The 16,538-nt window shown below is 34.7% G+C and overlaps 2 protein-coding genes across 2 annotated transcripts; one reads left to right on the plus strand and one right to left on the minus strand.

The window, feature by feature from the left end:
* The first annotated feature begins 112 nt into the window (after positions 1-112).
* LOC100368220 (thioredoxin, mitochondrial-like) lies at positions 113-4,853 on the plus strand. The gene is made up of 4 exons (XM_002733206.4): positions 113-247; positions 1,638-1,762; positions 2,936-3,076; positions 3,908-4,853. Exons 2-4 carry the CDS (start codon positions 1,677-1,679, stop codon positions 4,140-4,142), a joined length of 462 nt encoding a protein of 153 aa, XP_002733252.1. The 5' UTR covers positions 113-247; positions 1,638-1,676; the 3' UTR covers positions 4,143-4,853.
* Positions 4,854-10,501: 5,648 nt separating this feature from the next.
* LOC102801665 (histamine N-methyltransferase-like) lies at positions 10,502-13,842 on the minus strand. The gene is made up of 3 exons (XM_006814630.3): positions 13,659-13,842; positions 13,008-13,349; positions 10,502-12,912 (listed from the first exon to the last, which is right to left on the minus strand). Exons 1-3 carry the CDS (start codon positions 13,840-13,842, stop codon positions 12,566-12,568), a joined length of 873 nt encoding a protein of 290 aa, XP_006814693.1. The 3' UTR covers positions 10,502-12,565.
* Between the last annotated feature and the right edge of the window lie 2,696 nt (positions 13,843-16,538).

The raw sequence follows: 16,538 nt of genomic DNA on the forward strand, positions 1-16,538 counted from the left end.
TTAATAATAATTTTCTTTAAACCAACTATAATAGAAATAATTTTAAACGATAATTTAACCTATATTTAAGGATATAATATCTGTATGACAGGATTAGTTAGTACGTATTGTTTACAAGCGCACGAGGTCCAGGGAACGCCCGGGCATGCACGTCATCGGGTCGCTGTGTGTCTGTGTGACGTATTACACAAACAAGTTATCTCGAGGTAAAGCTTAACCGGCGGAGATGAACTACATCCTGTGACAGGTAGGTACATCAGCGATTTATTTGTTACGAACTAAGTTTATCTTGTAATATCATGATAATATCATGCAATGTCATTAGCTATCATTTGATGTGAATTTCATTTCCCCATCGACTAAAGTATGCGATCGGTGACCCGCTGTGACTGTGATGAAGATAAATGCGACTTTTGTCTAACAGAAGAAATTACACTATATTCCGGGGGTCGACAATATACTGATGTTCGATACAAGTCGCATTATCTATATTTTACAAGCGACAGTGGTACAAATAACAAAATGACAAAAAAAGAAAAAAAGCAATTCCAAAGAGAACTTAAGTTGGAGATGGAGACGATTTTATCTTGATGTATCCACAGAGACATGACCGTTTCGGCACTCGGGCTTTCGTCCAACTTTGGGGGGGAGTCGTTACATGTTTACCATCATTGCAGGCATATGGGAACATCTGATAATAAATGTCACTCACTGATCTGTAGGGTCATAAAAAAAAAACCACAGTAATCTCATCACATAAAAATGTGGAAAACATAAAATGCCGTCCTAATACTTCGACTGTTTTTGTTTTTAATTACGACGAGATAATCACACCAACGAAATCTTTCCTGCTGAATTGCGTAAGTAAAATATGTGTTTGTGTACCATTACTGTTGTCCCTAGGCTTCGGTTATTTTTTTTTTTTATTTTTTTTTATATTTTTTTTTTTGGCCACACACAGTGTATTTGTGTTCTAACCCACTCCAGCACCCACAGGCAACTTTTAGACCGGAATGTACGTCCCGGGAGGCCCCGGGAGGCCGCGGGAGGCCCCGGGCTGTGTTTAGTGGGTCCGGATCTGTACTAGTTTGTAATCTGCGCATGTTCATAAGCACAAAATGTAAACAAGTTCAACAGTTTATACTTTCCATTATCTGTCAATATAGTGGACCAAAGATACTGGTATATAATTCTCTGCCAATATGAAACATTAACAATTATCTCCAAAACAACTGAGACCCTGATTATAAATGGTTTATGGTCCATAAAAAAAAAACCCACAGTAATCTCATCACATAAAAATGTGGAAAACACAAGTTTTTTGCCACAATTTTCAGATAAAATCAAAATAAGAGCACAATTTTATGACAGTTTTAAAATAAAACCTGCATGGCAGACACAGAGAAAAAAAAATAGCATGCAAAGAAAAATGAAAACATAGATAAACAACATGAAAACAAATTTTGCCTCGACCACACTCTTCTCACACCCTTTATAATTTCAAATGTTTGACCCCTTGTAGTGTACACTATTCATCATCAATGTTGGATGCAATAGGACATGACATCTTGACTGATTTCCATCCCCCAATCATCCTAAGAGGTGGATTTTATCAAAATATATTTATTTTATTTCAGTCTTTATATTATAAATTCAGTTCTTGGAATAAGGTTACCATGATGCTGCTCAGTTTAAGAAGAATTGCTTCGCCTTCTATTCTACAGTCCATCAGAAATCTACAGTCTTCGTATCTCATTCAGAGGTATAGTCCACTCAATTCTTTCCTTGTGATTTGTTATCGGTGTACCATATATTACTTGTGCTGGATTTTAAAATCACTGTTGAGTCGCATTGTTCAAATAGTTAGAGTTTATTTCCCTGACAAAAAACACAGTGAGCACATGACATCGAAAAGAAAAGTAGTGCTTCTCAGCTGATCACAGAGCTTTTGTTTCTATGGAAACGACATCTTTGTGATTTCCACAAAATGTTGTACCATATCTCCACTCATCATGTGCGGCTGTACAGTCAAACCTGAGATAGTGATCACCTCTATATAATATAGTGATAACTTTTAGGCGTTCCCGAGTCATAATGTATGCAACCTGTGTATAAAGATCACCTGTCTAATGTGACCACACTTTCAGCATTATTTTTGCAGATTTGTCTTTGTTCAGAGATCAAAATAATAAAAAACACATTTTGATTTCAAGCTTATTTGGTTTTAACAACTTAAATAACAGTGGGAAAGACTTTTCAATGTATATCCACTTCTAATCATAACCCCCTACCCACTCTTGCCCCTCAAATTAATTGCATATACCCCTCTTTATGACACCTATAGTTATCTACAGGCACATATACAACTGAATTGGGGGTCTGGAGCATATTAGGGTTAAAGTTCGGATAGGTGGTGGGGGGACATTAGGAAGTCTTTCATAACAGTTTCATCTTGTTATTTTCTCGACAAACATTATCTAAATGTACAAGTTGGTAATCCATAAAAAAATAATCCATCCATGCATATACAGACCACCTGGCTATAAAGACTATGAACACAGGTTTGACTGTATTTGAAAGTCAACTTTCTGTATTTTTTCAAAAAATGTGATTAAAAAATTATGTTCATATGCATGTAATTTAATTCCAAAGAAATTATAAAAAAAAATTTACATTTACAAAATGTTGCTCAAAATATTGAGTTGCACATGAAAAATGTGTATGATTTTATGGAAACCATACTGAACAATTACCCTTTTAACATGAACTTTTTTTCATGTTCACTTCTAAGAAAGCAAATACTGTTCTCGTCCAACATGTAAACTTTATTCTTAAAAATATGATGTATATTCAAGTTCTCCACAGCAGAGCAGAAATATTTTCCACACCCAGCTTGGTAACTAACTAACATTATATTTCATGCATTCAATCTCAGAAATGTTCCAGCAGCTTCCAGATGTGCTTTCATCCACACCGGCAATCCACATAGGACGTCATTCAATGTGCAGGACAGTGATGATTTCATGGAACGTGTTATAAAAAGCAATAAACCTACTGTGGTTGATTTTCATGCAACGTAAGTTGATTCTGAATCTGGACATGCATAACCTGTGTATTACAAATTAGAATTGTCATACAGTGTACACATTTACGTGGAATAGAATACTGTGGCATCACCAAGAGTAGTATTCAAAGTGCAGGCAATGATATATTTGTATTCAGTGTTATTTCAGCAATAGTCATCGTCAAAAATCCACTGTTTCACTATGTTGTACAGTGGAAATATGCATATGATACAAAAAAATTTAAATATAATATCCAAGAATATTTTCTCTTAGGTTGATGTCAGCATATACTTGTGATAAGCGTAGAGTTTTGCATCAATCTCAGCCACTAGTGGTAATCACTCATTTCTGCTGATATAAATATTTTGTGTTCTCAGTAATTTGGGAACGGTCTGGTTCTTATGTGAATTACCTATCGCAATTCGCGAAATGCTGCATTGACTGGGACAATAAGCAACAAATTATGTATAAATTTTTGTATAGTTGCAAACACTGTGTGAGATTTGAGGACTCCTTAGAATTGCTATGCGGGAATAAAATTTGCAAACTTTATGCATACACCCAATATATATATACTGTGGAATACTTTATTTTCGCTGGAATTAATTTTCGCTGAAAGGCTTTTTGGAAGTTTTGTACGGAATTTATTTTCACTGATTTTTGATGAGTTTAATGTGAAATATAAGAAAAAAGGTATATTCGCTGGATTTTATTTTCACGGAATCATTCCTTCAGTGAAAATAGCGAAAATAAATTCCAAGCGAAAATAAAGTATTCTACAGTAGTCAAAGGCATACTGAGGCATACTGCTGATAATTCTTATTTCTTAATATTTCTTTCAGATGGTGTGGTCCATGCAAGATCTTGGGGCCTCGATTAGAAAAGGTCATTGCAGCACAAAATGGCAAGGTTCAACTCGCTAAAGTGGACGTGGATACTAACACAGACCTCGCCATGGAATATGGCGTGTCTGCTGTTCCAATGGTAATTGCTGTGAAGCAGGGAGAAAAAGTTGATGAGTTTATAGGGCTTCAAGAAGAAGATCAGTTGAATTCCTTTGTTGAAAAATTACTTTAAAATATATAAAAAAAAACATTGGAGCATAGAGCAAACGCGGGTTATTTCCACAATTAAATTTAAAAATGCATTTTATAAATATAAAACGACAATTCCCAACAAATCCCAAAGCTAGTAACAACTCAGTTTAGCATGTTTAGCATCTGCATTGATTTTAGCCAAAATGGACTGTCCCTGTTTTTCTAATCAAAGTTTACGTGAAAAACTGTACATGTACAGATTTGTTTGGAATAAAGACTTTCATATTTCATATACATTGTATAGTTTTAATAGTGAACACAGAAAGAGCAGCCTTCACAAAACAAGCTTTTTAGAAAACATGAGTATATATACAGGAGTATATATATTGAGAAGAATGTGGAAGAAATAAAAATACCCTAAAAGTTTGTAAAATGGTGAAGCAGTGTCATTTGTTGTCTAAAAGAAATATGCCAAGTGAGACATCAAATTCATGGCAAAACATATTCAGAAATTGTTTTCAATAATAAAAGCAAACCATTTTTGGATCAACCATATTTTAACTCTTGATACTCGTTTTGAGACATTGAGTCATGCGTGGTGCCATCTTGAATTCCAACTCAACTTGCATGTGAATTAAACTCTCAACATCCACAGTTACCACGCTACAATATTCTAAGGCCATGTCTTTTACTTATTAAATATCATCTACAGATTGAATGTGCAATAAAAGTGTGCCACATGGTCACCAGATGCAATGTTTCATTGTGTGCGTATTCACATACTGTGGAATACTTTATTTTCGCTGGAATTAATTTTCGCTAAAAAGGCTTTTTGGGCGTTTTGTATGGAATTTATTTTCACTGATTTTTGATGTGTTTAATGGGAAATAAAGGAAAAAAAGTATATTCGCTGGATTATATTTTCACGGAATCATCCTTTCAGCGAAAATAGCGAAAATAAATTCCAAGCGAAAATAAAGCATTCTACAGTAATTTGTAACACCAACATGCACCTACTCTTGCATGTGATGCCGTTTTATACTTTTATACAGTTTTTATGTAAAATCATACCACTGCATTATGGGATATGTTGTAAGCTCTGTATCCATGATATTTAGTCTTTGTTTTGCATGTTGGTAAATTAGATAAAAATTAAAGCTTACAGCCATGAATGATGCATTTTCCTGCATTATTAGATGCAGTACCACAAATCCCAGGCCTGTAAAGCATTTTTTGTTTGTATTCGTTTTAAAATGAAAATCACAACATGTGATTAATCGTGTTGAGCTTCTCAAATATTATTGCATAACAGTTTACACTACAGCAATCAGCTCACCCAACAGAGTTTAAGTGAAGGAATAGAAATGGGCATCTGCTTTTCGCACAACTTGAGGTTCTCTAAATGTACAGGAGTTCAGCACTGTGACACTTGTTAAAAATTACTGTAAGAGTGGATTTTACTGCATCATATACTGCCTACCGGGTATATGCTAGGGCTAGCAGAGGGAGGAATCTATAGCACTGCTTAAGTGACTAAAGTGGGGGTTGCTTTGAAGTCAGCTTTCTTGTAAAACGATTTCAACACGTCATTGAGAATGTGCTAGATTTATTTCCATAGGAGCAAATTAATGCAAAGACAGGCGTTTGTCATTAGCTATACCCGGTGATCTACCTAAGACTTTATGGAGGTGGAGAAGATGCCCTGCTTATGCTACTGTGATGGTGGGGTACAGAGGATAAAGACCACCTGTGAGGAATCAATCTTGGTATTTGAACCAGTGACATTGATACAGTTGATTTGTCATAAAGTTTACCCTGTACCTTTCACTAGCTAATGTGCTGGAGCCCTTCCATGAGTGAAGTTAGTTCACTTTTGGGTTGGTTTGCAAATGGTCATCAGGTATGGCACCATTGTTGGGTTGAACGGCAGCTGCTTAGATGGTCTACACTGCTGATCATGTTCTATTTCTTCTTCTTCCATTCTTAGCTACATTTATTCAATGATTTGGTGGAGTGAACTGTATTTCAGTTTTGCTTTGTCCTAAACAATAACATTAGCTTATCATGTTTTTCCTCATTCTATAATGTGCTATTTGTGATATTAGTTGCGTGAAGTATTATTTCTGTTTCTCTGTAGTAGATTTTCGTGTTGAATAAAATTATTACTATTATTGTTAAGGTATGGCACAGCGTTGTGTAATCACAACATGGCATCAACGTTCTGTTTCAATTGTGTAATAATAACTTTATTGTCAACCTATCTCCATTGAGATCTGGACTAACATACAATAAAGATTAAAAGATACAGAAAATATAAATTTAAAATACAACAACAATAAATAAAAGTATAACTGAAAAAGAAATCAAAGAAAGCTTAGAAAGAACTCCCATGTGCTGAGAGTATTGGAGACACATTAAATATAATTTGAAATTACTTAGCTGAAAACTAATTATGCAAATCAGAACAGATTTGATTGTAAAACTAATGAGGTCTGCGCAATGTAACAAAAACTCTATTTACCAAGTTTAATTGAAATGTGATTAGAACCAAAAAATTATGAATTATTATGCTAATTAGGGAAATAATATGAACAGAGTTTTACCCCAAACTAATTAGGTTTGTACATTGTCCTAGAGCATCTTTGTACTAAGTTTCATTAAAATGGAAATTAGTACTTTAGATATCAGTGTGAAAGCTTAAAATTGGTTAATTATGCAAATTGGGTAATTAATATGTACAGATTTTAACCCACAATTATCCAGGTCTGTCTATTGTCCTACAGCATCCATGTATAAACATTCATTGATATGTGATGATTAGTACCTGAGATATCAGTGTGAAAGTTGGAAATTGGTTAATTATGCAAATTAGGTGATTAATATGCACAAATATTTACCAAAAACTAATTGGGTCTCTGCATAATTCTAGATTCATTGAAATGTGATGATTAGTACTTTAGATATCAGTAGAAAAGCTGAACATTAATTATGCAAATTAGGTAATTAATATGCACAATTATTTACCCTGAAACTAATCAGGTCTCTGCATAGTCCTAAAGGATCTATGTACCAAGTTTCATTGAAATGCGATGATTAGTACTTGAGATACCCGTGGAAAAGCTGAAAATTAACTAATTATGCAAATTAGGTGATTAATATGCACAAATATTTATCCGAAACAATCAATCTCTGCATAGTCCTTGAGTATGTAAGTACCAAGTTTCATTGAAATGTAATGCTCACTACTTATATCAAAAGCTGAAAATTAATTAATTATGCAAATTAGGTAATTATATGTACTGATATTACCATAAAAACTATCAGGTCTGTGCAGTGTCATATGACATCTATGTACCAAGTTTCATTGAAATGTGATGATTAGTACTTGAGATATCAGTGGAAAAACCGAAAATTGACTAATCATTATGCAAATTAGGTAATTAGTATCCACGGATTATTACCAAAAACTAATCAAAACCTAGCATTAGTTCAGAGCATCTATGTACCAAGTTTCATCAAAATCCAATGAGTGGTTGTTTAGATATCAGTGGAACAGTCATGGAACCACTAAAAATAGCTAATTATCATGCAAATTTGGTAATTAATATGCACGGATTTTTACCAAAAACTAATCAAATCTGCGCATATGTTCAGAGCATCTATGTACCAAGTTTCATCAAAATCCAATGAGTGGTTCTTTAGATATCAGTGGAACAGTCATAGAACAGCTAACAATTAGCTAATTATCATGCAAATTAGGTAATTAACGAGCATGGATTTTTACCAAAACCTAATCAAATCTGCGCATTGTCTCAGAGCATCTATGCACCAAGTTTCATCAAAAACCGATGTATGGTTCTTGAGATAGCAGTGGAACAGTCGGACACACACACACACACACACACACACACACACACACACACACACACACACACACACACACACATACAGACACACTAACTGCAAAGACTCCCATTTTGTGCTTCGCACATGGGAGTCAAAAATAACTGTTAAAAAAGTCTTTGACAGTAGTAAATAAATAGTTTACATATAAATGTAAGAATGCATTATATTTTCAGGGCAGCTGGCAATCTCTGTATATTTTCTACGAAAATGTGAAGTCCAACCACTGACGGAACCTTTGTATGCCTCCGGTGTTGGGAACTTGGAACACTACGTTTACCTAAAGCCAACCTCGGCGTTTATCAATCTAGTAAAACTCGAAAATCACGGCGTCATTATATAACGAAAATACACTATTAAAATAATTTTCTTCAGGAGATTCGTTACTTGGTTTCTCTGGAAACTAGTAAATCAAATTACTTCAGAAATGACTAGGCAGTGCTTGCATGAACATGTATTGAGCAATCATTACATAGCCTTGTAATTTAACATGCACTGGTTTAATTTTCCCATTTAGGCGGGGACATTGATTTCCTTATCTGATCATCTTGGGTCAGTATTATTAGAATGCTTTTAATTATTATCACAATATAACAACTACTTTGCTGTACAACACATTCACCATTCTATGAATATTCTTATGTGGTCATCATCATTAAATGTTTATGCATTGCTATGTTCATACAGCTTCACATTTGGTTATTACACATGTACAATAAATTTGAAAATCTACAGAACAATAATGATTTTCAAATAATAAACTAACCTATATTTTGTATAAATAAACTATATTTTGTTTTCTCTTCCATAACAGGAATCCATGAATACACCTCTGCAGTTGTTGGGCGACAGGGAACACTGGCATCGGTAAAAAACGGTTCAATTGTAAGGTCGAGTTGTGTACAATGCTGTCATGATGTTGTTGTACAACTACCAGTAAAAGACGTGCTGTTAAAATATGCTGTTCTATTGATTGCGCTTTCCACTGGAATCAGTTGTGGCACAATCACTCTACTAGTAGGCTGACTGTAGTTGTGGTAAACTTTTGTCAGCGTTTTGTGATTGAGGAAAATAATCTTGAACAATCTTCTGCACTCATAGCCACCTGAGAGGGCGTCCTATCACAAGGTTTGACTGAACCATTGCTGGCGTATTCACAAGATTTAGCGTAGCAAGTATATTACTCGAGCCATGTTAAATACTAGTAGTCAAAAGTGTCTCTTCTCAGCAACATGCAGTTGGCATCAATAGCCCCTGTGCAGCCTCTGTATCAGCTAAGGATGGCATTAGTCTTGATTTTTCCTACACTTGCCAAGGAGCCTTTTACGTTTAATTTATCTGAGCAAATATTTAAAAAATCGATGTCACGTATCAAATGCTCCCAGTGACTTGATAGCATTTTTCGCGTAGATCGCAATTATGCATGATGCCGAGGTCATAGTGAAACTTTGGCACTATTAAAATGTATTATATGACCCACATAAGGCTGTTAATCCATCGAACCTAAAAAAGCAAAACTTTTCTGAACTTCAGGAAACTGTTTTTTTTTATGAAAGCAAAATTGATTCATCATGAATATGAATGACTGCGATTTTAAAGACTATTTAGTTTTATTAAACTATTTAATTTTTGATGCAAAACTAAATCACAAAGCTTGATGAATAAGAATTAATTTATTATCAACTATTGTTGCGTTAATGGGCCTGTGATTTTGCTTCTTATATACCAGTGTCAATACGTGGTATTGTTCGAATCAGTATTGATGTTTTTTTTCACTCTGAGGCATTATATAATTTGAATTGCCGAATGTTAAATATTCTAAGATTTCTGATAAATACCGTTATGTTAAATCATAGACCCATAGAAAAAGCTTTGTGGATAAATTTAAAAACAATTTGAAGAAATGCGCACTTGACTAAATTATCTGCACCAGCAAATGGATTCGTCAGAGACTGTCGGTTGCTAGAACGTTCTAAACTAACTAAGACGTCATCTAGTTGTTTCCACTTTTAGCATTGTTTCTTTGACGACAAACAAGTACAGCTTCGTGGGTCATTATAGCATCAATTGCAAATGTTTGGCAACCATATATGCGTTTTGGAGTTTTCTATTATATCGTGACGTTGCAGCTTGCCACTATTTGAGCAGTAGACCTCAGTCAAAGGGAACGTCAAAAGTAATATAATAATTAATAAATAAATAATTAAAGTAGATTTAGTGATTTAAGACATGTCAACCTTGCGTTCAATAATAATAATAATAATTCCATGTTAGGAACATTCAGAATAAAAAAAAGTTCGTACCGCCATACATCTCGTGCACCTCTGACAATATTCGAGCAGAAGGTCGCTTTCCCTTATATGCATGTCTGGCTAATATGAATATTTTGAATAACTGAATATTTGTTTTAGATGAAGGAAGATTTACCTGCACATTTCAGAGTGATATTTCTCGATATCATGAATTAGGGAACAGAAACTGTAACTAAGATTGATATACGGTAAGTGCAACACGTCAACTTTCGACAGTGTTTTTTTTTTATTATCATTTTTATTTCAGGATACTTGTAAATTGCAAAACCTGTTTCAAAGAAGATAACAAGTATTAATGACACTAACAGAATATAACGAGTAAAATAAATATACATTACCCATGCCATACTGTAATGTCTGTGAAAAACATAATCCAATATAATTTTCAAAATCTTGCTGTCACTATCTATACATTACGTTAAGTCTAATAGCCTCGAAAGTTGTTACATCACGAGATCAATTCAACTATATTCATATTTGACTTGAAATCCGTGCAAACATATATCACATATATTGGTTTCACAATAAAATAAATAAAATTATAATACATTTTTTAGTTAGATTAACTCTTGGAAATTTATTTTACAATATAGTTTCTCCCTGTATTTAAAAAGTTCTCGTTTTCTGTATTTCGTGATATAGTGTGATATATCCTTTTCAATTTCACATATATAAATATTAATCGACATGCTATCCATTTTGTCTTTCAAATATTCAATGGCAAATAAATTGTTTCATTCTGTAGTGGTATTTATTTTGCTACAAATGACAGCCAAGTGTGTCTAGATATATTAGTTGCATTCCGTGTAATAATGTAAGATTTTGTATAATGATTTTCGTATTTTTTTTTACCATTTTTTCTCCCCGTATATCAAAATCCGCGAAAGTTTACAGAGTAAATATGAATAATAAAATCGTTTTAAAATCGATTTGTACACATCTCGACAGACAGTGATCGTTAGTATACTCATGGAAGTATCATGCATTATGTACAAGAAATGTACACTATTCTCCCTTAAACTTGACATTGTAATTTGTGATACCGACAATGTTATCAGACAATCGAGTGTGTATTCTATGGATGTTATTCCATGGAGTATCTCAATGAAGTACTTAAATATGATGAGACAAGATTATATGGTTCATAAAAGCCATACAAAAAACAATGTAGTAATCGATGATGGGTAGCCTGAATAAAATGGTAGCTGTGGCGGCCATTTTATCAACCCCAAGTCATTTTTTGAGTTGATCAATACACAATAAATTACTCGTAGAGTTATTGTTACTCCAAACCGCAAACAACAATAATCCGCCAATGACTTAAACATTGCGTAAAACCACTACTTACATGTATTATCTTTTCTCTCTCTGTATTTCAAAATCTGTGAAGATTTTTAAATTTAAATACAATATTTACAGACTAAATACGTATGTGTATTCTATGGATGTTGTTCCATGGAGTATCTTAATAAAGTCTTTAAATATGATGAGACAACATTATTCAGAGTCATATTGTTTGTGAGTCATAACATCCATGAAATTAATGCGGTAATCAATGGGTACCCCCAAAACCATTAATACGCCAGAACCTTTTTTGAGTTTATAAATACACACTAAATTACTCGTACAGGTATTGTAACCCCGAACCGCACACAACTATAATCCGTTAATGACTGAAACATTGCGCTAAAAACAATTGTTCTCACACTGATAGGAACAAATATTAAAAAGGTGCTATATTCCTGAAACACAAATCCGGAAGTTCATCAATATGAACACTCGGATTTGATGTTGATCAACTTTAATCCCGAGCAACGCGAGATGTGCAACATTCTTCCGTAGTGTCATTGAGTTTTCAACAAGAAAGACAACAAGTATGCATTTTGCATTTTGTGTCTATTGATGGTCATCGTAATTTCAGTAACCCATTTACAAATGTCGAATTTATCTTCATTTCAATTTTAGTAATGTAGTAAGAAATCTCAGTTAAATGAGAAGGGGTTATATGACTATTATTCGATTTTATCATTTTGTCGCATCACATTAATTTCTTTATTTGTTAATATAATATAACTGTTATTACTTGTCATGTTAGTCGTTTTTGGCACTGTTAAAAGTGAATTAAATAGTTTCCTTTTAAACACTGTCATTATTTATATGGATATCTATTAGTCATTAATAAGTCTGATAAGTGTATGTATTATGGAGACGCAGTGAAGTGAAACATTCAACATAAGAAGTTAATCAGTCATTTTTTCGCGACCACATCTTCTTCATCAGAATAGAACCAATATTTTCCATTTTCTTGTACCGAGTTTTCTCTTAAAAACTGTAACACCTTTTCTAGATGACCATGTGGGGCAGACATTCTAAAATCCCGTCTTTGAATAAGAAAATCAAGCAACAAATTTCCAACTACAGAAGATTCGTCAAACACGTCAGATATATCATAAGCATCTTCACGATACATGTTTTGGTCAATCATCTGCTCAGAGTTGGTCTTCTTTAGTTGGTGTTTAACATCATCGGACGTCTGTAAGTTTAAACTGCAACCTTCCAACTTTCTATACATCTTCGCGAGTCTCCCAGCCCCAGCTGTGTGAGTATAATTGAAAATAAATGACGCATTATGGTTAATTATTTTTACGATGTCAATCTATTGAACACAGTGCGAGTCAGAATTATCTCACCTTGCCCCCTTATTACTGTAACCACCAATATCCCTCCTGATTGAACGTGACTGTACATCCCATCCAATGCATATTGCCAGTCGTCCATGTAATACAAACTATGTCCAGCGAACACAAGATGAAATGACCCATCGCGTACATCGTCTGATACTCTGTGGTCCTTTTGATAGTTTTCAAACGTTTGAATGTGCCACTCAAAACTCACACCGGGAAATTCCTTTGTGATCTTTGCCGCTTTTATCTTAAACTCATCAATCGGTTTCTGTGCAGGTTCGACCACGGTGATATGTATACTACTATGTCTCTTTAACAGATGTTGGATTATCAGACACTCTCTGTAACCTAAACAAAGAAAACGAATCACTACATACAGTAGTTTGATGGTTACGAACATAATACTTATTTAAAAGTTTAAAAGAGGTTAACCGTTAGAAACGCTGTGATGGGAGGTGGTAGAAATTCAGTGCAAATTATTTGTTGTTTTTTAACTAGTTCTGAGTTACTAGTAGATCTCTGTGCTCACAACGTTGTTTCTCCATTATATTTTCGGTAGTTTTGTCACACAATTTTTGTGTGTGCAGATTTTTTGTTTTTTAAAGAAAAAAAATATACCTTCAGACTTTCCAATGGCCAAACTTTACAAAAAATTACCTGCACCAGCTCCGATTGTTAGCATTCGTATTTCTTCATCGGCGTTGAATTGAAATTGTGCTAGAAGTCCTGCCCATTGCCTATTCCACATATCAGCACCTTCACACTTTGCTTTCGCCAAAAATATGTTGAAGCATTTGAAATAATAGTTGACATCTTCGTAAATGCTTGTTTTGTATGACATAGTGAGGTGTTATCTGTAATGGAGAGGAGCTACGTGTAAAATAGAGAACCATGTGACTATATATAATTTAATTTGTGTTTGTGTAGGTTTAAAAAAAAAACTGGCGAATGTAGTGCCTATTTTTGTGAATTTATTTTTGGTGTAGTAATAATCGTTTTTTTTTTTTTTTTTTGGCTAATCTAATGCTGAACCTTTCACGGTCGTTCCAGCGAGTCAATATAGTGTGGTATTCTAAATGTTTACATTTATTTCTAGCAATTTACATGAATTTCAGTGGGGGAGATTTCAGTGAGAGCAGTATTAATAAACAATAAACATTGGATGCAATGGTCGTCGAAATTTCGCTGTAGGCGAGAGCCACGAGACTCCACTGTCTCAAATACTATGGTTACATACATCTTCTTGTTTTAGTGACAAGAGCGCGTATTATCCGCCTCTAATGTAGAATGGCGGAGGCAAATCCATACGAAATTACCGTGAATCATTTTATCTTTTAACCCGACTTATTCAATCCTACTTTAGCAGCGCGTGTTTGAATTCCTTAAGTCCCATAACGGGACGCGGCGCGACGAGCACCGCCCTTCAAAGCAGATAACATTCCAGGACCTACAATTATCCCAGCGAGACATTGTCAGCTTCATTGCTTTGCTCATCGTCCGCCTGCACGGTGTTGTTTCGTTCGGATATTCCTCCCCGTACAACACCGTGAGGTAATTCTATTCATAACCGTGTATGTCACGTGGTTGCGCGATAGAAAGTTTACCGACCAATAGAAAGCTTTGTTACAATGACTGCCAGAAACGGCTGGAGCTTTGCATTCCTGATGTCTTCGGCTTCATTTCTGTCAATATATGTTGCAGTGACATCATGAACTTTGAGGTATAACACCTACTCTTCTATAATACTCAACAGTGGTGACAACACTATTACCACGCTCGACAGTCGCAAGGCCGGTAAAGCATAATAACATAAGGATTTACTATTTCCAGTGCGACTAAAAACGAGCACATCAGACACGGCACTAAGTATAGTTTGAATAGCTTTAGTCTGAATATCAGTGAGTTGCATGATGTATGGATATCGTCGCTGTATTGCCTTGACATCCAAGCCAACACAGCTTCCACTGTGCGCAGCGAAATTTATTCTCGAGTCAGACATTTTCACCGCCTAGCAATCATCATGGTGAAAACAAAGTCCGATAAATTCTAAGAAAACGGTATTTTGGGATGGTCGTTGACACCTCTGAACAGTGTAACAAGATTACCCCTACATATGCAACATATTTAAATTTGGTTGTTTAGGATTTCTTCAAAGTTAAGGTCGTGCTGTTTTCTCAAATTTAGTCGTTTTCACCGGCTTTTCGACCGGTACTTCACAGCAGCTCGCGCATAGCCCATAGAAATACATGGCAGAGTGGAGCGCGTGGGGCTTCTCGTGATGAATTTGATAGCTTGGCCAAGCGCGTTGAAGAAAGAAGCAATATGATTGGCTGTTGGTAAATTGATTCTAAACTGTGAGGGCATTGTCACATACACATATTCCTAATGAAATACTTCAAGGTGATAGCGGAGTGCTTCGCCGGAACATTCACCTTGAAAATTCAAGATGTGCTTTGCTTGGATTTTTAACTTTGGTGGTAAATAAAGACTAAACTGTTCGAATGTTATGGCAACTGTTATCGCGGAACAAACCATTGAATGACGGCCTTTGTATTCTATGCGGTCACATTTCCCATGGAATTGAATATTCGAGATTACCTATTATAAAAACATACTTTGATACTAAAGCCCGAGTGTGTGTCACATGTTTTACAGACTTTATGAAGCGATCATGTACTTCTATATACATAAACATGGATCGTGTTTCGTTTGTCATATCGAAATCCCGAGTCGTATCATTACGTTACACCAAAACGAAGATGCTAACGAACATTATAATTGTATACCTGGTTATTTTCTCTTCGTTGTTATTATTTAGTATTATACATCTGTCATCGTAACAGGTAAGCCAACGAGCAATAAATTGAAATAGTCAATTCTCTGGGACAACATTTATTCTCGTGATAACCTTATAGTATTTAAACATTACTATTTACAAACAGTATATTTTCCAGTGATGTTTTAAATAATTACATAGGTTTGTATCAATCCTAAGGTAAGGAGTTATGAAACACTTAAGGATGTAGTAGAGTTGTTTTGGCACAATATGTTGATCAAAATTAACTTTGTATAATTTATAATTATACTATAAATTTTCACATCTCTATCATAAAAGAAACATGCTTAAAACAGTGGTCAAAATTAACAATCCACATTGTTATGATGACTAAATTTTCATATTCCCATGTATTTTAAAGCGCGGTAGTCGTCGCGCTGCGCATGTGCGAGATATATGGGTCTCGTATAAAAAAGATGGCGACTTTGACTGTTGTTCAGATCAACGAGTACGAACTGAGACGTTACCAAGCTTTAATTAAGTAATTTTCATGTTATTCGAAGGTATCAGAGGAGTCACCGGCAGTAATCAGTGCAAGTCACGCCCAGGTCAAAACTCATACTTATGATTTCCATTTGAAGAGCGCATTGAATTGTGGGAAAATCAATGTTTATCGACACAAATGCCGCACATGGGCAGCGCGACGACTACCGCGCTTTAAATAATCAATGAATCACACAGTCAAGTATTAAAATAGTTTT

The sequence above is a fragment of the Saccoglossus kowalevskii genome, chromosome 8, assembly GCF_978046115.1.
Source record: "Saccoglossus kowalevskii chromosome 8, keSacKowa6.1, whole genome shotgun sequence".
In the NCBI taxonomy this organism is placed as follows: domain Eukaryota; kingdom Metazoa; phylum Hemichordata; class Enteropneusta; family Harrimaniidae; genus Saccoglossus; species Saccoglossus kowalevskii.